The following is a 25,690-nucleotide window of genomic DNA, read 5'->3' as shown; positions in this document are numbered from 1 at the left end:
GAATTTATCAGCAGGGCCACAAGACAGGTGCTGACAGATCACATATCTGTTTTACACAGCCCACTTGATTTTCCTTTGCAGTCAATGGAAAGAAAAATCAGTCGGGGTGTATCGCGGTTGGCTGATGCACTACTGCCTGTTTTGCACCCAAAGTTGAACTTTACTTCCAAAATACCTATTCCTAGGCTATGTACAACCAGTAATTTAAAAACACAAAATACAGGAAAATGGTAATCATTATACATTTAAATTTTGAAGTCTTCTGCATTTTCAAACACACTTAGCCTGGTCACTATGCTGGTTATGAAGCATATACAATTAGTCAATCATCCCAACAGAAGGCTGACAACATGATATTTTCTACAAAGGCGTCTTTCATCATCTAAACTAAAATATTCAAAAAAATAAATCACCAGTGAGCACTCAAATAAGCAGTTTTAAAGACTGCTGGGTTTTTGAAGCCTAAGTTTAGTAACCAAAAAGATAGAGTTCTAACTTTAGTGTCTATCATACAGGACAGATAGAAGTAACATGTTCATGTTACTTCCAGTTTGCATGAGAATCTATCATATTTAACCACTTACCCACTCCCACAGCCCCTTCCCCAAGTCAAATAAACAAACAGTAATTGCGTTCTCGTTCTGTATATAGTTCTTCTAAATCAGTGTTAGGTTTTCAATTCCATACATACCAACGTCATCAAAATTTTCTTTTCCACCTAGAAGGAACTTATGCAGAATGAGTTTGAAGTCAGAACCCAGTTTCTGGTGGACAGTGTGAACACACAAATGTTGACAATTTAACCGTAAGCTGGCAAGACCACAATGATACAGAAAATATAAGTTCGCACTGATGCATGGGGTGGTATCCTGGATATAGGGTTAAGACATTCTTCAAGCAAAATGGAACTTTTTGTTCATCTAACTATATTTTTCTTAACCTGACTAGAAGGAAAAATTGTTCAAACTCTGCAATGTTTCAAAAACATCCCATTATGATGTTTCTGTTCCTTGTACAAATTGCAAGATTATTTTAAAATGTAGGAAGGTTCATTATAATAAAGTGGCTGCACTTTATAAGAAATTACATATAAAAGATAGCTTTACCTTCATAACATTAAATAGAACCTCTTGTCCCAGGCTATCTTTTTCTTTGAAAAAATCATGTTCTGGATATGTTCTAGCAATATCTCTTCTTATAAGTTTTTCACATGGTGAGGTCATCTTCAATAGCTCTGAATACTGATCTTTGATTGGCATATTTTGAGCACTGCATAGGAGTTGCCACACAATAGCTCGGAAATGATGAGGAATCCCTTTTCGGACAAGTTCCTGAAAGGTACAGAAAATAAATTTCAAACGAATATTTGTGTTTGTTTTCATTACAAGCTAGTGGAACATGGCTGTTGCAATGAGAGAGGTATCAGTGCTAGTGTGGTATCAGCACTAATATTAAATAATATTATTGACTAATATCAGTACTGAGTGGCTTGCTCGGCCATTTCAGAGTGCATTTAAGAGTCAACCATTGCTTTGGGTCTGGAGTCACATGTAGGTCAGACCAGGTAAGGATGGCAGATTTCCTTCCCTAAAGGATTGTTTTTGCAACAATTGACAATGGTTCCATGGTCATCATTAGACTTATAATTCCAGATATTCAGTGAATTCAAATTCCACCATCTGCCGTGGCAGGACTGGGTCTCTGGATTACTAGTCCAACGACAATACTACTACACCATCAGTGATGGTGGTGTCTGGTAAAGGTAAAGGTCCACATGCATTAAAGCATGCTCACTTGTGTGTGTCCAAATGTTGGCCCTCTTTGTATTGATAGCCCAAACAAGATGGACATGTCAGCACATACAGTGCAAGGATGCAAAGCAAAAATGGAGACTATCGCCTTGAAAGATATTCACATTGCTCATCAAAATTTGAGCCAAGTAACTTCATCTCTGAATTGTAATTAAATTTTTATCAATGCAAAACATAAATACTTATCTAGTAACTCACCTACAAGAGAGTAAGTCAGGCCTGCATAATTCTTAGTGCCCCACTAGCAGTCAGCTCAACATCAACAGATTCCCAAACAGCAAACCTACCAATTTTCTTGGTTTCTGTCATCTCAGCTATGTTGGTAGCACACTCAATTTTGAGGCAGAAAGTTGTGGATTCAACCGTAGTACAGGCCTGAACACATATTCTAGCTTGTCAGAAGTGCACTGAGAGAAGAAACATTAAAACACCAATCCTGTCTACCTGCTCAGGGTCTGCATATTTAAAAGAAAAGCAAGCAATTCTTCCAGTGCCCTGGCTAACATTTTTCCTTACCTGGCCATTTATTAATTTGCTGTTTGAGAGATCTTGCTGTGCGCACATGGACTGCTGTGTTTGCCTACGTGACAGTGACTGAATTTCTAAAGTAATCCATCATTCCAAAGTGCTTTGGGACACCCAGGGGGCATCAAAGGTGGTACTGAAAAGCAGATTCTTACTACAATGGTGCACAATGTAAGGGAATCTATTCTGGCAATGTTAATATCATGACATGATTGTGACATCATTTTCATAAATCTTAGCAAATGTGTAATCTTTCCAAGAATAACAACTTTGGTAATTAAATAAAAACTGAACAAAATACTTTTTTTTTAAAGCAAATGCTAAGCATGCCAACAACAGCACTATCAGGCAAACAAACGAGAGTTGACAATGAACTGTTCCTTAAATAAAATGGTGCCTTTTAATCAACGTTGACCTCCAGATCCAGATGTCAATTTCACTATCTTAAATTTTGAAATAATAAAACTGGATCCTATTTGATGTTTGTTATTCCAGCCAACTGTACAAGTTAATTAAACCAACAGCACCAGCATTTGAATCAATGTCAAGTTAACTATCTCAGTGAGGTTAGCATTACTACAAGGGGGGTTAGCATTTTGAAAACTATCCTATTCTCAGTTGTAATTTAACTATTTTCTCCAGTTCATTAAAAAGCTCAAACAGTCGGTAAAGCAAAGTTACTAATTACATCTTGGCATGCAGTGAAAATATATTGATGGCACAGATAGAGGCATTCAGCCCATTGTGTCTGCACCGGCTGGGGGCAAGAACAGAGCTGGGCCCAATAGGCTGGAACCAAAGGTTGGTAGGAGAAGCGGTAGCTGAATAATGGGCTGCCTTCAGAGAGCAGATGGTTGGGGCACAATCAAGGTATGTTGCCTCAAAAGGGAAGGGTAGGACAAACAAATCCAGAGCTCCCAGGGCGACAAAGGAGATAGAAATTAAGTTAAGGAAGAAAAAGCATGCTTACGACAGGTGTCAGGTAACAAGTGCAATTGAGAACCAAGCTGAATACAGAAGGTTCAGAAGGGATGTGAAAAAGCAAATGCGAGAAGCAAGAGGAATTATGAAAAAGACTGGCAGCTAACAAAATGAAATCCCAAAGTATTGTATAAGCACAACAATAGTAAAAGCATGGTAAGAGGAGGAGTAGGGCCAATTAGGGACCAAAAACGGGATTTACACAGAGGCAAAAGGCATGACTGAGGTGTTAAATGAATACTTTGCATCTGTCTTTATCTACAAGGCAGATGCCGCCCAGGCCATGGTGACATGGTCACTAGAGGGTCTAAAATTGATAAGGAGGTGTTTTGGATAAGCCGTCAATACTTAAAGTTGATAAGGCACCAGGACCGGATGAGACGCATCCAAGAATATTGAAGGAAATGAGAGTAGAAATTGCAGAGGCACTGACAATGATCTTTCAATGTTCCCTGGTTTGGTGGAGGTGCCAGAGGGCTAGAGAATTGCAAACATTATGTCCTTGTTCAAAAGAGTTTGTAAAGCTCTACCCTGCAATTACAGACCAGTCAGTTTAACTTCGGTGGTGGGAAAACTTCTGGAAATAATTATTTGGGATAGATTTGGATGAGTCAGCATGGATTTGTTAAAGGATAATCGTGTCTAACTAACTTGGAGTTTTTTGAAGAGGTGACAGAGATGGTTGATGAGGACAAAGCCATTGATGTGGTGTATATGGACTTCCAAAGGGCATTTGATGCATTGCCACACAACAGACTTGTTAGGAAAGTTATAGGTCATGGAATAAAAGGGACAGGAACAACGTGATACAAAATTGGCTGAGATATGAAACAGAGTAATGGTTAATTTTGGGCAGGAAGAACGTTTCTGGTCGAGTTCCCCAGGGGTCAATATTGGGGCCCTTGCTTTTCCTGATAGTTGGTGGACAACACAAAACTTGGGAGAATTGTGAACTGTGAGGAGGGCAGTGTAGAACTTTAAAAGGACATTGACACATTGGTGGAGTGGGCAGATAGGCAGATGAAGTTCAATGTGGAGAAGTGTGAGGTGATACACTTTGGTACAAAGAACATGGAGAGACAGTATAAACTAATGGATAGTATTCTAAAGGGTGTGCAGGAGCAGAGACCTGGGTGTATATGTACATAAGTCATTGAAGGTGGCAAGAAAGGTAGAGAGAGCTGTTTCTAAAGCATACAGTATTCTAGGCTTCATTATAATGGAGTACAAGAGCAGGGCGATGATGATGAACTTATATAGGACACTGGTTAGACCTCAGCTGGAGTATTGTGTACAGTTCTGGGTGCCACACTATAAGAAGGATGCGAACACAATGGAGGGAGTGCAGAAGGGATTTATGAGAGTGGTTCCAGGGATGAGACACTTCAGTTACAAGAAAAGATTGGAGAAGTTGAGACTGTTTTCTTTGGAAAGGAGAAGGCTACGAGGACACTTGATAGAAGTTTTCAAAATCTTGAGGGGTCTGGTCAGAGGAGTTAGTCCCTGCTCGCAAATGAATCAAGGGCCAGAGGGCACAGTTTTTTTGCAAAAGAAGCAAATGCGAGGTGAGAATAAACTTTTTCACACAGCGTGTAGTTAAGGTTTGGAATGCACTGTCTGGAAGTGTGGTGGAGGCTGGTTCAATTGAGGCTTTCAAGAGGTCATTAGATTATTATTTAAATAGAAACAATGTGCAGGGCTGTGGGAAAAAGGCAGGAGATTGTCACTAAGTTAAAATGCTCGGAGAGCCATCACAGACACGACGGGCCGAATGGCCTCCTTCCACATCGTGACAATTCGGTGATTCTGTGAAAACTTAGCCACTCACTCTAATCCCACTGTCCAGCACCCGGTCCTGCAGGTTACCACATGTACTGCAACGACTCAAGACAATAGCTCATCATCACCTTCTCATGGGTAATTAGGGGTGGACACATACACCCCACAAGTGAATATTAAAAAATTATATATTAGACAGCAAGTTATATTGCACTTCATGTGGGACTTCCATGAAACCTCCTTCTATGTGGGCATATGCTCAGAGCTCAGTTCCTTTAGGGTGAGCAGGCAACAGTACTAACTTTCTTCTGGCATTAAAGGAGTTGAAAATCCAGAAAACCCAAGAGGCAAACTGCATTTTATGACTTTGTACCTAGCTGGAAATGCCAAGAAATGAGAGAAGATCAAACTGCAGCTAATCTCGCATCTCTTGCATTGATTAGTTGTTCCCCTTCTGTTCAAGGGGAACAACTCTCTTATAGGTTGGCTACCAGTGGGTTGGACTTAATTGCAAAATTGAGACTCAATTGCTGCATTAGTAGAAATGCAGGGACTGGCTCCTTGTCTTGACTTACTAGTTCCTTAATATTGATATATCTATGTTTCCCATATGCCATAGCATAAACACATTGGAAATTTACACATGGAGGGAAACACAAGTTTTTCTGCTCTGTGCCCAAACTTTTACTGCAACTTCAATGGGTACAAAACCAGTTCACATCAATTCAAAAGTGGCAGTATAACTGTCCCCTAAGCTTTCAAGCTGACAGGAAAATAGGATCAGTTCCATTCAAGTTATTTTTACATTTGCAACTTTTCCAAATCTTGCACATTATCACTCCCTTTCCTTACTGAGTAGAGTACTCCCAAATCAAATCTCTTCCAGATACAGTATCAAATTAGAAATGATAAATTTGCTCTACTGTTTAAAACTGCAAAGCAAGCTCAAGCCTCTTCCATGAGTGAATCAGATCATGGCTAATTTGTACCACAACTAAGCTTTCTCATCTTTACTCCATATCCCTTGATAACCTTAACAACAAAACTCTATCCACTTCAGTCTTGAAAATTTTGATTGACACAGCATCCATGGGCTGGGGGCTGGGGCAATTGTGGGGAGGGGTGCGCAGAGCTCCAGATTTGCAATATCACTTGTTTCAAGAAACTAGCTCTGATTTTAAAATTGTGTCAATTGATCTGGCGCCAGGGGAATATTTTCTCTGTTACAAGAAATTTTAAATCTCTTAATCATTTTAAACAACTCAATTAGATCACATTCAACTTACCAAACAAAAGGGAACATGCAACAACCTGCCCTCATAATCTAATTCTTTGGGCCCTGGTATCACTGCACCCATTGTATCCCGATTAGGGACAAACTACAAGTTATTAACCAAATATCATTTATATGGCTGCTACACTGGATATAATGCACGGAGGAACACTGCTGTCCATCTTGGACACATATTGTCCTAGTTTTAAAATGCAAGTTTCATACATTAGTGTACATCTGTATGTATGCTGATTCCTCCATGCCGGAGTATCTAATGTAAGGTAAAACGTCTATGGCTACCAGGTCTTCAGTGTATGAAAAAGTTGTCATGAGACACAAAGTGCAGTCCAATTGAACCTGTCCAAAGCCAGCAATAGTGTCCTAGAGCATGCAGTGATGGTTCTACAATACAGTAAACATATACTATTCTGATAAACATTTAAAGCTAAAATAGGGCTCCCTTCAAAAACGTCACAACGCTTCTCTCTGAATAAATTTTCTGTCCTACCATTTTAAACATCAAGGACAATGGCAAAACACTACTGATTTGTGGGCCTTACCCTCATCTGCTTCTCTTTCTTTTTCCGTACATCATCCCACTCATTCACAATTCTTCCCCAGAGGATCCAGGTATCTTCTTCCAGGTGGCTGAGGTTACTTGAAGCAGAAGAACTGGATACCAGGGAAGATCCACTATTTCGACGAGATCCATTTACAGATTTCAAAGATTTACTATCAGTCTCCAACAGCCTGTACCAAAAACATTTAGTCTTCTAAATGAAAGCCAAGTGAATATTAATTTAGGCTACCAAAAGCCAAGATGCATAAATATAATGGAAAAGTATCCATTTTGTCATTTCTGCATATTTCAATTTATTAACCTTTAACTTTACTTTTGTAAAGAAACAGGTTTTTGGTTATCAACTCCACTTGAAATTTTTAAGACATCAGGGGATGGTCAATGATGTTCTAGAGTAGTGGGCTATAGATTCACACTTACTGGCATGAATGAAGACAACAAACAAGGAAAGGTGGAAAAAAGTAAACCAACACAGGAAATTGCATTAAAAGGCAATAAAAATGATAAATGGAATCCCAATTTTGCTGTAATTCATGTTATTATAAAAATACTTCTATACTTGGTCCTATAAATCAAAAGAAAATACTTGTCCTTACTCAGTTACTTAAGCAGTGCTGTAAACCCTAGCAAAACTATTTCTTGCAGCAGACTAGGGGTCAAGTTGGAGTGCTTGCTTGGACTTACACTAATTGATTTGGGCTTCATTGCCTGTGTTTTTTTCTATTGACGCTTATTCCAGAATGGATGCAGCCCACTGTCATTTGGCCAGAAGAATGCTTCTGTTTTGCTTCAGGTTCTAATAAGCGCATTTTAAGTATGGTGGCTCATAACATGGCAGTTTGATTGTCAGCGAGGTTGGCTATTCAGAACATCTCAGGGTGCTCCAGGGCCCACCTTCCTCCACATTTTCGATAATAGAATAGTAAAAGCATTAACAAGCAAACATTAAGTACAAATTATTATAATAAAAACAAAGTTCTGGAAAAACTCAGCAGGTCTGGCAGTATCTGTGGAGAGAGAAACAGAGTTAACGCTTAGAGTTGAATATAACTCTTCTTTGGAACCTTCGGAGTACAATTATTACTTTGTATAATTGAAATCAAAACAATTTAAGGCTTGAACATTTTCTATTGCAACTTTCACCGGAAAAATAAAAGTTATTTGGCTGTGGCAGATTTGAGGTAAACTATCAAGTCTTCATGCTGATTCTTCTTTGAGGCCTGCAAAGATCATTTTTGCTCCTGGGGTCTATTTCTTCGGACTCTCCAGGAAAATCCTGAGTGTGTCCTCATCCCAGGTAATACTCTGAAGCAAACAAAAATTAGGGTAAGAAAATCCTTCATCTCAGTGAAGTGAGATGATTCATACTCCTCGTACTCACTCCCACATTCATCTCACAAAAATGTAACTTTAGACTCACCATGAACCATGCCACTATAAATCTACTCGTCTATTTAAAATGTTTTGAGAATACTCATTATAGTTCAAAGTGTTAAAGGTATAAACAAAAAGAAAACTAAGAGAAACTTACAAACATCTTCCAATGAGCAAAGTTTTCTCACTAAACAGCAGTGAACCTGAGTGAGTGTGTTCAGGTTATGTTTACTTAAAGAAATTAGATGGTGTAGCCTTCATCAGACAGTCCAACTTAAATTGTGCTCCACTTTAGCAGCTAAACATCCAGTCATCAGAACAGAGGTGAGTCAAACAAGAGACTGACTAATGCTTACGCAGAATCACTGAATGGTTATAAAACAGGAGGCCATTCGGCCTGTTGTGTCTGTGCCAGCTGTCTGTTAGACCAACTCTGCTAGTCCCACTGCCCAGCCTGTCCCCTGTAGCACAGCAGTCGTCGTCCCCCACCGCCCTCAGGTACTTCAATTTCCCTCTCAAAAGCCACAATTGAATCTGTCAGGCAGTGCATTCCATAGATGGGGGAAGATGGTGATGTAGTGGTAATGTCACTGGACGAGTAATCCAAAAGCCCAGGATTATGCTCTGGGGGTATGGGTTCAAATCCCACCATGGCAGCTGTGGGAATTTAAATTCAATTAATAAAACTGGAATCTAAATCTACTGTCGGTATTGGTGACCATGAAACCAGTTGATTGCCGTAAAAACCCATCTGGTTCACTAATGTCCTTTCGGAAGGAAATCTGCTGTCCTTACCTGGTCTGGCCTACATGTGACTCTGGACTCACAGCAATGGTGTTGGCTCTTAACTGTCCTCTGAAGTAGCTTGGCAAGTCATTCAGTTCAAGGGCAATTAGGGATGGGCAACAAATGCTGGCCTTGCCAGTGATGTCTACATCCCATGAAAGAATACATTTTTAAAAATCCTAACCACACTCTAGCTTAAAAAAAAGTTCTTCCTCATGTCGCCATTGGTTCTTTTGCCAATCACTTGAAATCTGTGCCCTTTGGTTCTTGGCCGTTCTGCTAACAAGAACAGTTTCTACCTATCTTACTGTTCATTCTGCTCATGATTTTGAACACCACTATCAAATCTCCTCTCAACCTTTTCGCTAAGTAGAACAACCCCAATTTCTCAAAACTATTCATGCTTGGAACCATTCTTGTAAAAAAAACTTTCTGCACCCTCTCTAATGCCTTTGCATCCTTCCTAAATGGATTCCAGCTTTGAGCCGCTAGGTCTGATCTGAATCTATCCCATTTAGCATGGTGGTGGTGTGACAAAACATAATGGAAGTGTTCTCAGTGTGGCGACACAACTTTGTCGACAAGGGCTGTGCAATTAACACCCCTAACAATGCAGTCATAGACAGATACATCAGTGACAGGTAGATTGGCAAGTAGTAAAGTAAGTTTTCTCCTCATGGTCGTTCTCTCACTACCTACTGCAGCATGAAGACTTTGTTCCTGAAGCGATGAGGAAAGCTCAAAGCCTTGATTTTGCAGGTCCTAAAGTGGACTTAGAAAACATTAGGTTAAAAAAATACAAAAAATGCCCTTCAGGATTCAACTAGCTCAGTCAGTAATGGCGCTACCAAGCCACTTTGGTGATGGACAACAAAGTCTCTCATCCAGGGTACATTGTGTCCTTTCTCCCCTCAGCGCTTCTTCCATATGGTTTTCAACATGGAAAACTACTGGTTCATCAGTTGTGGGAAGGTAGTATGTGGTAAACAGCGAGTAGTTTCCATGCCCGTCTTTGACCTGATGCCATAAGACTTTGTGGGGTCCAGAGCCAAACACCGAGGGCTCTTACCAGGGACACTACCTCCCAACTGTACACTACTGTGCATCACCTCAACTGGGGTAGAACATATCCAGGGACAACGATAAACAAGGTTAGAAGGTTGTCATACTCACTAAAAAAAAAAATCATACCCATGGGACAGCTCTCCCAGTTTTGGCACACGTCCCCAGGCATTAGTGAGAAGGACTTTACAGGGTCAAATGGGCAGAATGTGCCTTTGTCGTTTCCTGTGCCTAGGTCGACACTGGGTGGTTGGTCCAGTTTTAGTCATTCAACTTTTCTGTAGTAGCTTGTTAGGCCATTTCAGGGTGCATTTTAGAATCAACCACATTGCTGTGGTCAGACCAGATAAAGGTGGCAGATTTCCTTTCCTGTAGGATATTAGTAACACAGACTTTTGTTTAAAATCACAATATTTAGGCCATGATCATCATTACTGAAACAAGCTTTTTACTCCAGATTTATTACTTGGATTTAAGTTCCCCCAGCTGCCATTTGAACTTGTGGAGCATTAGTCCAAGCGTCTGTATTACCAGTTCAGTAACATTACCACTATGCTATCGTTCCCCAGTACAACTCTTTTTTGTAAAACCCTCACCAACATCACAAGATATACTATGGGTAATGAGAAAGCATATTTTAAGCTTTGGACCAGAATCTAAGTTTCAATAAAATCTGCAGAGGTGGAAATTGAATGGAATTGAAATGTGCACCATGCAACTCCCAAACTCAAGAAATAACAAGTGAGCTGTCTATGAAACACAGCCAATCAAATGAAATATGTAAAACACAAACAAACTAGTTGTAAAGTGAAACTACAGTATTGGTATGAATCATGCTCCAGAACCGTATAAGATTACCAAGCCAGCGATTCAACTTGGTTAGTGTATAATAAGGATAACTATCATAAAGAGAAGTTTCAAAATGTTATGGAACTATCCAGGAATGTAACATTACTAAATCAGTAGCTGCTTTATTCAAAAAATGAAAAACGCTCAAAATAGCCTCCTGTGCAAGGTAGCAATGATAAAACCATTGTAGATGTTTAAAAACTAATTGAGACACTGTGGTGCTAGATTCGGGTGTTAGAAGGGTGAGCTTCAATGCATCAAATAGTCTTTGCAAGTTGCCCTTAACCTTTTTTTTTTGCTTTCATTGCAAGGACATCTTGATCAGATAATGTTTCTCCTACTGGCTGTTTTGATATCAGAAAATTCTCTCAGTTTGGTTGATATAATATATATATATATATATAGAAGAGACTTTAGAGAGTCACATGGAAAGTGAATGCAGAGGGTGGGGGATTTGGTTGGGAAAGAAGACTGCCAAATGATGCAGTTATGGTCTGAGCCTGAAGTAAACGGAGTCGCGTCAAAAGGAAATAGGCAGAGGAGGCAAGAGGAAATTATTTTCGACGATTGTATCATCGCCAGCAGCAAAACAAAATCAGCAGAGGCAGCAACAGTGGGGATCAGACCACATAGCTGCTTTCTTCTCGTGCTGTGGTTAATCAGTCCCTGCTAAGAAGTAACATATAATTCCATCCCATTTCTTATTTGTCCTACTTACTGTGTCACAACTGGAAATTTCTAATTCTACTTAGAAGTATCTTTCAGTCATTCCACAGCTAATACCACACTTCTCTCCCAAGTGCAGGCTTTTAGGTCAGTTTGTCTAGATGGTGCTGCCAATAGGTTTTTGAAAATTTAAGTTTATTTCAGGCCTCACATCAATTACATTTTTACCATATCTTACTTTATTTAAGACCTGGGTCCTTTTCTCTTCCAAGCCACATTTTCCTCTAGGTATATCTGTTCTCCAATACTACCTCTCTCTTCCATCCACTCTCAAAGGCTTGCCAATCAGCACGCTTCTTATGGTCCTGCTCGAATTCTTTGCTCATTCTTTGTTGTTTATGGAGGCTGATGAAAGTTAGGACAAATAATTGAGATAGCAGAAGTCTACTGCAGCACACCTTTTCTGTTAATAGAGGTCTGCTCAGTTTGTTGAGGCTCAAATGGCACAAAAGAACTATACTCGGTCCTTTATCCTCCCTCTTGAGCAACAATGACCTGTCCAATATAACCACTTTTTAATCAATAACAAATGTCACATTGCATTGCTCTTGTTGAGTCAAACGATATATGAAAAACAGTCACATCTGAAGTTGATAGCAAGTCAGTATGATATTTACAGAACACGGAATATGCCGCTTGTTGGTCTCTCAAACCTTCTCAAGTAAATAATGTAGGATAGTAAAGTCATGGTGTGCAAGATAAACAAAGCAGTCTTCAATTTTTAATAGTAGGGAGGGACTGTTCTCACCTGGTTCCATTCTTATCTAATCATAGCTACAGTATCATTTGCAACGGCTTTGCATTCTGCTCCTGCACTGTTACCTCTGGCGTCCCCAAGGATCACAGCCCCCTCCTGTCTCTCATCAACATGCTGCTCTTTGTCGACATCATCTGAAAGTATGCCATTAGTTTTCAGTTGTACGCTGACACCCAGCTCCATCATCTCTCTCGACTATTTCCGTGTAGCTTACTAGGCTGGTTATCTGACACTCAGTACTGGATGAACAGAAATTTCCCCAAATTAAATATTGGAGACTGAAGCCATTGTGTTTTTGTTCCTCACTCCAAACTCCATTCTTCTCCCTGGCAACAATCTGAGATCCAGCCAAGCTGTTCACAACCTTGGTGTCAAATTTAACCTCGAGATGAGTTTTCAAACAGATATTTGCCACATCACTACCTATTTCCTTCGTAACATTGCCTGACTTTACCACAGCCTCAGCTCATCTGCTGTGAAACCCTCATTCATGCCTTTGTTACCTCTAGATTTGACTATTTCAATGCATTCCTGACTGGTCTCCAACATTCTACCCTCCTTTAAACTTGAGACCATCCAAAACTCTGCTGCATATATCTTAGCTCACACCAAGTACTGTTCACCTATGACCCCTGTGTTCACAGCCCTACACAAGCCCCCAGTCACACATCTTGATTTTTAAGTTCTCATGCTTGTTTTCAAATTCCTCCATGGCCTCATCCTTCCCTCTCTCTGTGATCTTCTCTGGCCCCACAACATTACATTTCCAACATTACCACAGTGATTACTACAGTTCAAAAGTCCTCAATTGGCTGGAAGAGTTTTATGATGTCCAGAGGTTGAGAAGAGAGTTCTATAAATGCAAGTCTTTTTTAAAACCCTCCCAAGTTATTTCCACTCCTCTAATTCTGATCTCAAGCATCAGATTTTAATCGATCCACCAATGGCCCCAAGCTCTCAAATACCCTCACTACACCTTTCCACCCCTCTATCTCCTTGAAAACTCTCAAAACCTTCCTCTTTGGTCAGGCTTTTGGTCATCTGATCTTATGTGACTCAGTGTCATACTTTGGTTTATAATGCTCCTTAGGGCATTTTATTATGTTAAAGGTGCTAGAATGCTCTCCCGTCTTAAAGGTGGTGCCCCATGCTGACATACCGTTCCACAAGCAGCAGCAGGCTTTCACCCAAGGAGACACTCTTCGAGAATCCAGACAAGTGCCATCAGACTATTCAACTGTGGGTCTGGGGAGCAACTTCACAAGCGATTCAAAATATGATCCTGAGCCAACATCCAAGTATCTACATTTTTGGTCAGGTATACTTGCACAACTATCAGATTTTCTCTCCTTAATCTCAATAAATCCCCATTCCTGCATTTGGATGATACACACAGAAGATGGAATAACAAACTCTCAAGCTGAAACCAAATCCATCAGTCATTATCTGAGGTGAACTTACACTTATTTGGTCTGCTGTACAAGAGCCATCATTCTATTTTGCTACAAGAAGTTAAAGTGAACAGCAGACTAGATATATCAAAACTATCTGAAATGAGACTGAATTTCACCAAATCATTGATATTCATCACATAGTTTAATCAATGCCAGATCAGAGACTGGGTAGGTTTCATGATTTGTAACACAAACCTGAAGCAGAGATCAAATGAAACCACAGAATGAACAGGATAAATGAAGAATTAATAGCTGGATATTACATTTAGGAGAAAACATATTAAAAACTTCAGGAATAAAAGGTCATAAGTACTAATACTTTAAGTGCTAGTTTTCTATCACCTTTTAATTTCTCTGATTTCTGATTTTTCACTTTATGCAGCTCACAAATACAAGGAAAACGTTTAAATTCCATCATCAGCCCAACACTTTAGTGCAGATTTTTTCAAGCAAGCCTAGCACCATCAACTTAATTTATGCAAAACCCAAGTTTCAAATTTTATTTAGCTTCAAACACATTAACAAAACCAGAGCATTTAAATCTCACACTGTCACTCCTATAATAAAATGAACTAGCAATTATATAGTACCCTCAACAACCTCAAGATTGTAGACACTAAAGTTTTTTTGAGATGTAGTCACCGTTGTTATATAGGAAACAGCGAACAACTTGGCAAAGCAAGATCCCACAAATAGTAATTAAATAATTGGTTTTAGGTGTTGGTTGATGGAAAGATGTTGGCCAGAGCACTGGGAGAACGCCCCTGGTCTTCTATAAATGAAGTCTTCTTTCTTTCAAATGGTGCCATGAGATTTTTTGCATTCATCGAGGCATGCATTTTTTTCTAAGCAGGCTGTCATTTCATTTACAAGTAGCTTTCTATGTTTTGTTTCACATGGCACACTTTAACGAACTTCACGATTTTTAAAAACCTATTGGACTGCCTACCCTTCTACAAATCGTTAGACATGATTCCACGGTTGGACAACATTTGCTAAATAATCCTCAGTGTGCTAAGAATTACGCTGACAACCAATTTAAGATAGTCAGTCAGGCTCTCAGTGTGGCACATTTGCATGTACTGGAAGCTAAATATATTAATACACAGGGCCCTGTTCTTTGGAGACAGAAAATGTACACATTGCATCTTTTTCAGCTAAACAAAATAGGTGATAGCTATTCACTGGTTCATTCCTCAGGGTAATGCCTTGACCAATCAGAGTCAAGCTGCCTAGTTTAAATTTCAAACAATGCTTCGCAGTTAACTGTCAGTAGCCATCAACTGGTGCATTTTCTAAGGCAACGGCTCTACCAAAGTCCACTTGCCAACCAATCAGCACTCCCTTCTCTTATAGTATAAACTGTTGTTCCCTCTACATTTGGTATTTTTGCAAATTGCCCTGATGAGTGCAAGATGAAAAGCTTCGACAACATGTCTCTTTTTTTCAGCAATAATTCTACTTGAAAAAGTGGCAGTGCATAATTCAGAAACAGAATAAAAACAAAATGTTCAAATCCCATCCCTGAAGCAACTGATTTCATGAAGAGCCCTTTCAAGAAATCTCAACACCAGCAACTTTAGTTAATGCTTTATTTACTTTCAAAACAGATTATTTAAGGAGGATAACATTCAACAAAACATCAAGTACGAGTCTCCAACAGGTCTCAGGTATTGATATAAAAATTGTTCATAACTACAACGTTAGCTAGTCAACAGATCATACCAATACTACTTCTCCAGTAAGCAATTTTCTTTAGACTTAAATTGAGACCAATTTTTAAATATTTTGAATACTTAATATATTTCAACAGGCTTGTACCATTGGTCAATAGACCACACAAGCAGAAAACATCCAAACTGTTTCTATAGTTCAGGAAAATTTAATACACTTTGGTATTAGTGCATTTTATAATTAGTTTATAGGTCTATTGTCACGATCTGGGGAAAAATACTTCCACTAGAATCAGCTCAGACTCTGAGGTCTGGATAGGCAAGAGACTTTTGTCAAATAAGTTAGAAAGATACAGCATCAAACTTTGGCCACTTTGTGTGGATGATTTTGGATTAACTCTTAACAAAGCTGCAAGATGTCTCATGTCATCCGAGTACCCACTTCAGAGCAACAAAATTACAGAAAGACTAACTGCCATACGCTCGAATCATTTCATAAACTGCTAAAAGCAAAATGATTGGAAAGAGAGAGCAGGGGTAATCAGTAAGTACTTGATTAAAAGGAGGTGACTCACAAAGATCTGTGCTAAGGGCTTCAACTATTCACTATATTTAATGACTTGCAGACAACCATATATCCAGGTTTGCTGATGACACAAAGATTGGTGGTGTACTAAGTAAATATATAAATGTTTCTCTTTGTAATTTTAAGTGAATGGCAGATGAATTTCCATGCAGGCAAATGTGATGTCATCCTTTTGGACATAAAGGGAATATTCAAGTAAGGATAAAACACTAGGAATAGAAGAACGCCAAAAAATAGGGGCCTATGTAAACAGATCACCAAAACGTAGTCAGGTACAAAAGTAAAATCGAAAAGGTTAATGAATTAGAAGGCTAGAATATAAAGTGGACAAGTTTTCCTTCGGTTACTCAAAGCCCCGGTTAGTGCCTGGAGTACTGTGCCTGTATAGTTCTGGGCACTGGACCTTACAAACATGCTTTGGCCTTGAAAGAAGCACAGTACAAATTCATCAGAATGTTACTATAGCTCCAAGGGTTAGATTGTGAGGAGATATTATTCTGTGGAATATAAGAGATTAAGGGGCAATTTATTTGGGACTTTTAGGCTTTTGAAAGGAGTTGTTAGTGTAGAGAGATTTTTCTCCCCCCTCAGGTGGTGGAGTCTAGGACGAAGGGACATAACCTTAAATTACAACCAATCTATTCAGGAGAAAAGCTAGGAAATGCTTCTTCATGCAAAGGTGGTAGAAGCATGCAATTCTGTCCCACAAAAAGCAACAGATGCTAGCTCAATTCATAACTTTAAATCGGAGACTGATGGATTTTTGCCAGACAAGGGTATAAAAGGATATGGATAAAAGAGAGGTGGATAGAAAAAAGACACAGGTCAGCCAAGAACAGCCATCGAACTTTGGTTAAACCACAATTTGTGTGCAGTTCTGGATGCCATGTCATTAAAAAGGATATAGAGGGGCTGGAGAGGGTGCAGGGAAAATTTTCAAGGATAATATCAGATGTGCTTAGATAGACTTATGAGGAAAGGATTGACAGGCTGGGTCTCTTTTCTCTTGAGGAGTAACGTAATAAAGGTCTTTAAAATTATGAAAGATTTTGATAGAAAGAATATACGGAATATTTTGACTTGTCGGGAAAAGCATAACTACTGGCCATCAATATCAGATCCTCACCAAGAAATCCAATAGGGAATTCAAAAGAAATTTCTTTACTCAAAGAATGGTGAGAATGTGAAACTCGCTACCACAGACAGTGGTTGAAGCAAGTAATATAAATGCATTTCAGAGGAAGCTAGACAGACATATGAGGGAGAAAGGAATAGGGGATTACTATAGTAGATTTAAATGAGGAAAAATGGGAGGAGGTATGGGCAGATTGGGCCAAATAGCCTGTTTCTGCGCCATATATCCTATGTAATCCTATGTGCAACAGGTTTGAAAGCGTGAATGACCTGTTTCTGTTATGTTACTGCTCGCAGTGATTCGCTTGCAAGTTTTTCTAATGCTATCCTAAGTATATAGCTAGCTGAAAACTATGAATACTAATGGGTTTGAATAACAAAAAACAATGAATAAATACAGCTTCAGATGTTTAGCTGATGGGATTGCTAGTAGAATTCCCAATGAGTCTTTCCTGACAAATTTATACTAACTCATTTTTACACGCTCATGAACATTATGTTGCACAATACAAGCACCTGAAAATATTTTTCTCCCTAAATGGCCATTCTTCATGTGTGAACAAGACAGAGTTACAACATGCTCAAGTTAATTTTTGTCCTTGCCCAATGAAGAATAAATATTTCTTGCAAAGGTCTACCAATTGCAATCAATAGCAGGAACCTTAGATGTTCTTTCCATCCTTACCCCAGGAATAGGGGATAACCGAAGCATTGAGATCTTTACCACAGTTGAGGTTCCGCCATTCAATAAGATCAAGGCTGATGAACTTGTGTTTCAATTCCCACATTCCCATCTAACCCCGATAACCTTTGATTCCCTTACCTAACAAGAATCATTGAGGGAGCTAACATAGTTTGCTATCATATACAACAGGCAGTCAAGTAGTTTACAGCACAAAATGAAGGTTACTTTTGCAAAAAATCTGGCCTCCTTTTACTACTAAGGATGAGGTACAAGGAACAAGTCACTTGTATTACTATCTCCCTACAGGGCTGAGGTGTTAAAAAACAAAATTATCTCCCTTTCCTTAAAATAAATCTTTGACTAAGCAACTTGTATTTTCCTCAGCACCAACTTCTTTCCCAATAAAGTAATTTTATCCTTCCATCCACTGCATTTGTGCAATGCTGTTTGTTTTACTTGAATTTTCGATTCTGTTTTTCTGAACTGCAGTTTGCACTGGCCAAAACAAAACAGAAAATGGCCTCTAACTCAAGCCTGTTGCTAATAATTTGCAGAGGCAAACAGAGTTTGCATTGCATGCTTAAAAGATTAGACAAGTCCTTAAAACACACATAACCCGTATTGCTGAAAAATGGCATCTATCAAGGAATGGCACACAATGTGCTTAGTCACAAGCAACAATACTGGGAGGAAATTGAAAACAAGTCATACTTAAAATATCACTTTTTCATGCATGCATTATTCAGGTCTGCTTCTTTTTCCAGGTTATTGGTCAACTTAAAGATACAAATCATGCACTAAAACTATTATATCTATTATTTACATTTAAAATAAAATGTCTTAAAAGCACATACCAGAAATGTATGTGCAAAGTATGTTTTCCAAAATGGTATTTTTGTACTGGATGACATTTTGCTTTGGTCACAAAGCTGGCTGCAGTATAACTTGCTCAAATCAATACTGAACTTTAACTTCAGGCCAGTTTAACTGCTAAGTCAATTGACCAAGATTTAGTAAAAATGGCCATCTCAAAACAAAAACACCTCAGTCCAAGTCAATAGGAAGTGCAGTATAGGATAATTAACAAAAGTACAAGCTAGCAAAAATGTTGTTTGTTCAGCTGTCATTTCGCTGAAAAATATAGGAAATAAACATTGAAAAAAAGATTCTAGTGTTGCAGTTCTGTCACTGCAGTGTTTCTAACTCGAGCAATTGAAATCTAAGATACACAATTATAAAATGGTGGAGACTTTCCAATGAACAAGAGCAGATGGAAAGAGAGGGCAGCTGTGCCAGCCAACAATCCGCCACCACCTTTACCCTGGACAACTGATGTCCTCACTGTGGGAGCACCTGCAAGGCTAAGGTAGGGATCATAAGCCTTCTGCGAACCCACAGCCAACACTGACATCTCACATCCACTTAGCCATCCACAGGAAAGATCCATCCTTGACACGAGGGATTGCCGATAAATAGAAATCTCAAAAAGACACCTATAACAGAGAACTTTCTAAAATACTACTTATACACGATAACCATTCTTGCACTGATTGTGCAAACTGAGGCATTTATCTACATCACAACTGGCAAATAATGGCAATATCAAATAATGTTCCTCATGGGTTTAAGTGTTTAAGTCCATTATTTATTTTCTAATTGCTTATTTTTGAATCTGTGCTGATATTTCATGTAGTACCAAGGGAGTGCTGCTTGGTTGAAGGTGCTGCCTTTCTGACGAGATGTGTAACTGGGTGGGTGATGGGGAATATGGAGTATATTACTTATTCAGCCAACACCATTTAAAAGTGATTATCTGGTCATTTACAATACATGGACTGTCAGTTTGAGCCTAGGGAATACGATTAGAGTGAAGGTGCAAAGATTATGGATGAAAACTTGCAAAAAGTAAGTAGTTTCAAGTGCCTGAGGTCTATGGTGGCGGAAGATGGAAGTATGGAAATGGAAATTAGGTATTGGATTAGCTCTGGTTGGAGTAATTGGAAGAAGTGCAGTAGATTTTTATGTAAAGGAAGAATGTATAAGACAGTTGAGAGATTAGCCTTGTTATATAATGCAGAAACTTGGATAATATCAAGATGAAAAGAAGGGTAACTAAATACTAATAAGATGCAGATACTTGAGATGGATGTGTGAAGTAACGAGAAAAGGAAAAATCAGGAATTAGCATGTCAAGGAGGGCAATGAAGATTGTGAGAGCATCAAAGAAAGTAGCCAAGAGGAGATTGAAACAGTGTAGCAAGAATCGAGAGCACGAGAGAGCAGGGAGCTGTGGTAAGGCGAGTAATGGAGATGGGACTGCCAGGAAATTCCCTAATCTCAGGCCAATACAAAAGCACCAGTGAGAAACCCGCAGTGTGCCAAGGGTGCTTTATGCTTATGTTTACAGGTGCTACATCTTGGTGCCGCCCTATCGCTCGGAAGTGGCTTCTGAGACAGCCTGCTGACTCTGCTGTCCTGTTGACCTCGAAGACCTTGGCAGACATCCTCTGGCCCTTGGAGCCTGTGCTGGCCCCGCCTGGGAGGGAGTGGCCAGTTCCACAGCTGGCATCTCCCCAGTCGTCGCAGCCTCAACGGATGCAACGTTCACTGGCAGAAGGGCGGAGGAGTTGCTGCCCTCATCCAGAGCGCCCTAAGAGGAGCCCACAGAGATGACTGGCAGCTGATGCACCGACGTGAGGTCACTTCTGACCTTCCTGCTAATCGCTCATGTACTCTGCACGCACACGCCACACCCTAACCACAGTGGCCCATATTAGGCCTCCAGTGCCTCCTGTCCACGCTACTGCTGATCGATCACAGAAGTATAGTACGGCTGCTCCCAAACCACCACCCCCCACCAACAGCCACCTTGGACACCTTCTGCGTCCATCACTTTCAGAAACACACTATCTTAGCTTCCATGGCAAGGAGGCGCGACTAGGTGTGGCACCAAGGATATCAGATGGCTCTTGGCCACGAGACCTCGAGGCTCCCCTTCCACAATCTCTCACCGTGAATAGGACATGTGTTGGAGTTCTGATTACACGCCTAGCTGCACCCCCTGTAGATCACCCCCAGACTAGTCATGTGCAACTAAGACCAACTCATGGTGTGGGGAGAACTCATCTTCTCATGAACCACTGAGGCTGATGTAAGCATGGTCATTATATGCTTGCCCACCGAGCATGCAACAAATGCCCAACATGAGTCAATGCAGCCACAACAGTAAGACTTGGCCGGGGGGGTGCTGGGGGGTGCTCAAAGGCTAAGGCTGGGTTAAATGCCCAACATCAACATGGTACTCACCCTTCCAGAGCGCCACAAATCGTTGAAGTCCTTACACCACTGGAGCTCACTACCTCCGCCACCTCCTCCCAGGCGCGCTTCGTCATGGGGGGGGGCCTCCTCCTCCCATCCTGAGGAAACAGCACCTCCCGCCATGCTGCCACATCCTCGACAAGGGCAGCAAAGCAGTCATCAGAAAAGCGAGGAGCACATTGCCTACCCTGCAGCCTGCCCTGCTCCTGGGCCACACCCTTTAGCCTGCCCTCCTCTGGCCTTCCCTCAACATTGGCCTGCTGTGCAGACCCCTGGTGGTGCCACCTGCAGCTGGCCATAGTGAACAGCCTAAAGGAGGCTGCCAGGCCTTTTTTTAAACAGACTGCCAGGTCGCCATTGGACCCATCGGTCTGTACATGCCCACCGCAAACTTCAGACTCCCACTCTCCTTAATTGGCCCGCCCATGCAAAATGGCAGCGCAGCTCACGTCAGCACCTGCTCCAACTGCTGGCCGGAAAATTTTGGCCCCAAGTCCCGAATCAAGCAACTGTCCTGTCATTCAGACGCGTCAACATGTGAAGACTTCATTAAATGCAGAAAAACCATGAGGCTAATTCAACATAACAAAAAACACTTACAATTCCAAGGCATCATCATTTTTTCCTTCCCTCGCATAACCCCTTAAGGCAAGTCCTGCCTTAAATTCCACTTCTCACTGCTTCCAGCTTCAAACCTAAGCCAACCCATTTCTCAACAAACTCTTCAATTTTAAAGATAACCCCCAATGTATGCATGCTCCTGGTAAAAACTTCTCAAACTCACACCTTTAATATGTGCTGCCAGTTATCCATCCCTCTCCGAATCACTTTTCCTCTCATTTGGCCTCATACGTACCACCGATCTGTGCTCACTCCAATAATTTTTGTAAAAAAAAACTGACTGTTAGCTACAATTTATGCTGTTAAGCAACGGGCACGCAAGTTTAGAAAAAACATGTACAGGTTGCGATTTTGCTCAGGTAATCATACTTCAAAGCAATAGAATCGTAAGAAGGATAAACACAACAAATATAAAAATGAACTTCATCAAATAAGGAAAAATTTTAATAAATAGATATACAAGCAAACAAACTACAAATCATTTATTAGATTAGGCTTCTGCTAGAATTCAAAATTATATTTATAAGTCTTCTCCTTGAGCAAAAATGAGAGAGATTAACTGCTGTGTAGTTCAAAAAAGAAGAGAACAACAGTCAACATAACCAACTTGCTGGAATTTACATTTGCAGTGTACATTTTGGCAAGATATTAGTAATGCTCAGTTTTTTTCCCAAGGGAAAATCCTTTGTACTGAAAATAAAATCTTACCTTGTGAGGTTCATAATTTTTCAGTATATCCACAATCTAAAAATCAACTATCCCATAGTCCAGTTAGGTTGAGCAAATAAACCCCTGCTCCTCTATCTGGAGTTTAAACAAATGAATCTCCTCCCCTTAACCTTCTGCGGTACACCATAGCATATTTACAAATATTGGATGTTCTCTGATAATTTTGGGATAGCATTAAATTGCCATGAAGAAACTTGAACTCACGGAACAAAGGCTACAAATAGATAAAAACAAAACACTGCGGATGCTGGAAATCCAAAACAAAAGCAGAATTACCTGGAAAAACTCAGCAGGTCTGGCAGCATCGGCGGAAAAGAGTTGACATTTCAAGTCCTCATGACCCTTCAACAGAACTGAGTGAATATTAGGAGAGGGGTGAAATATAAGCTGGTTTAAGGTGGGGGGGGTGTGTGGTTATAGGGACAAGCAAGCAATGATAGGAGCAGATAATCAAAAGATGTCACAGACAAAAGAACAAAGAAGTGTTGAGGGTGGTGATATTATCTAAACGAATGTGCTAATTAAGAATGGATGGCAGGACACTCAAGGTACAGCTCTAGTGGGGGCGGGGTGGAAAGACTAGCAGGGCATAAAAGATATAGATTTAAAAATAATGGAAATAGGTGGGAAAAGAAAAATCTATATAAATTATTGGAAAAAAAAGGGGGAAGAAACAGAAAGGGGGTGGGGACGGAGGAGGGAGTTCAAAATCTAAAGTTGTTGAATTCAATATTCAGTCCAGAAGGCTGTAAAGTGCCTAGTCGGAAGATGAGGTGCTGTTCCTCCAGTTTGCGTTGGGTTTCACTGGAACAATGCAGCAAGCCAAGGACAGATATGTGGGCAAGAGCGCAGGGTGGAGTGTTAAAATGGCAAGCGACAGGGAGGTTTGGTTCTGTCTTGCAGACAGACCGCAGGTGCTCTGCAAAGTGGTCGCCCAGTTTACGCTTGGTCTCTCCAATGTAGAGGAGACCACATTGGGAGCAACGAATGCAGTAGACTAAGTTGGGGAAAATGCAAGTGAAATGCTGCTTCACTTGAAAGGAGTGTTTGGGCCCTTGGACGGTGAGGAGAGAGGAAGTGAAGGGGCAGGTGTTGCATCTTTTGCGTGGGCATGGGGAGGTGCCATAGGTGGGGGTTGAGGAATAGGGGTGATCGAGGAGTGGACCGGGGTGTCCCGGAGGGAACAATCCCTACAGAATGCCGCCGGGGGGGTGAAGGGAAGACGTATTTGGTGATGGCATCATGCTGGAGTTGGCGGAAATGGCGGAGGATGATCCTTTGAATGCGGAGGCTGGTGGGGTGATAAGTGAGGACAAGGGGGACCCTATTATGTTTCTGGAAGGGAGGAGAAGGCGTGAGGGCGGATGCGCGGGAGATGGGCCGGATACGGTTGAGGGCCCTGTCAACGACCATGGGTGGAAAACAAATACTACAAATAGACCTAGTCAGCAAAAAGGAGATGTTAGAGAGAAAAGAGATCTCTAAGATAAATTGGGTTGACACAAGTCACCAGCTATCAAACTGTTTTACAAAAAGAAGCGCCTGCTCTAAGAAATTATTAAATGCGTTGAAAGAGGAGTGTCTTGCAATGAACAATTGTTTTTGTTTTATAATTGTGCGTCTATATATAAATAAATAATATATATATATGTGTATGTGTGTATATATATATATATATATATATATATATATGGTAAAAGAAAACTCGGGAATTATAGATGTGGAAATACATGACATTATTTCCTTCTGTTTGTTATAAAAAAGTATTCACGTTCTTTTAGTTTTAATTTAAAAAGAGGGGAATCTTAATATGGCAATCATCTTGTTAAAACCACTTGCTAGTTAAACAGGTGATGGGCATTAATTATCCCACCTCAATAGAATAAAAAGGTACAGCTGGAACAGTGTATGGAAGCTACGAGCACTCAAAGAGTTGTCTTGGAAATAAACCAGCTTTAACCAAGAGACCAGCCTGGATTAATTCTTCCACCACAACCTCTTATTGTGATTAACATGGTAGCAGAGGATGAACTTTAAGCTTTGCTGATTGATTGCTGTATATGAAGCTTTCTGTCTCAGTCCTGAGGGAAAAGAAGTGTACTGTTGCTAACAATTTAAGTTAAGGAATGGCGGGAGAAAAGTGCAAAATTGCGAGTTTTGGCTACCCACTAATTTTTTCTGACTCAACCTTATCAGCAATGGAAGGCTGAAGTTGAAACGAGGACCCGGGTTACTGCTATACCTCAGAAGAAGCAAGGTATGGCTTTGGCGTTATCATTATCAGCCAAAAGTAAGATAAGGAGTAAAGTATTTCCAGAGTGGAAAGTGGATGATTTGGGACATGAAGAGGGATTAAACAGTCTGATACAATTTTTGGATAAGTTCTACAAAAAGGATGAGTTATTGGAAGCATACGAAGCTTGGACGATCTTTGACAGGTTCAGGAAATCAGATGATCAGTCCATGGAAGAATATATCATGGATTTTGATAAATGGTACAGGAGACTACAGCAATTTGAACTTGAAATTCCACAATCGGCATTGGCTTTTAAATTACCGGACTGTGCTCGCATTTCCCATGTTGATAGTCTTTTAGTACTAACGGGTTCAGTTCCAGGAGCAAGGATCTCAGATCAAATGGCTGCTGCCCTAAAAAAATTTCTGGGGAAACACAGTCATTCCCTACCACTTTTTTTTAAGCAACGCAAACAACTATGCTGTAAAACAAAAGATAGAGGATTCAATGGTGACCGAATTTCGTGGTCGACCAAATATTAGACGAATATTCCAATACAAAGGTGGGGTAAATGACAAGAGGTCTGAAAATGGTCGTAACCCTAGCCAATTTGGAGTCAGGACAAAAACTGTGTCTGGAATGGTGACTGTAGACGTTTAAACCCAAAAAATGCACGGGGAATGGTTAATCAGTGTTATTCCCAGTACCATTACGTAATGAACTGCCCACAGCAAAGGAATCGTGTTTTTGA

At 40.3% G+C, this 25,690-nt stretch overlaps 1 protein-coding gene across 13 annotated transcripts in view; it reads right to left on the bottom strand.

Moving 5' to 3' along the window:
- evi5a (ecotropic viral integration site 5a) overlaps positions 1-25,690 on the bottom strand; it is a 312,699-nt gene that overhangs the window by 224,513 nt on the left and 62,496 nt on the right. For 10 of the 13 annotated variants that reach the window (XM_041207864.1, XM_041207860.1, XM_041207861.1 and 7 more), the window contains 2 exons: positions 6,930-7,119; positions 1,107-1,331 (listed from right to left, as the gene is read on the bottom strand). In XM_041207864.1, coding sequence (XP_041063798.1) covers positions 1,107-1,331; positions 6,930-7,119 — 415 coding nt within the window. Of the gene's footprint in view, positions 1-1,106; positions 1,332-6,929; positions 7,120-7,633; positions 7,848-11,924; positions 12,092-25,690 lie in introns of all 13 variants that reach the window. The other 3 variants (XM_041207870.1, XM_041207869.1, XM_041207873.1) reach the window with 3 other exon arrangements.

Source organism: Carcharodon carcharias, chromosome 16 (genome assembly GCF_017639515.1).
Source record: "Carcharodon carcharias isolate sCarCar2 chromosome 16, sCarCar2.pri, whole genome shotgun sequence".
In the NCBI taxonomy this organism is placed as follows: Eukaryota; Metazoa; Chordata; class Chondrichthyes; order Lamniformes; family Lamnidae; genus Carcharodon; species Carcharodon carcharias.
Note: the sequence above shows the minus strand (reverse complement) of the source record. Positions and strands in the feature narration are given on the sequence as shown.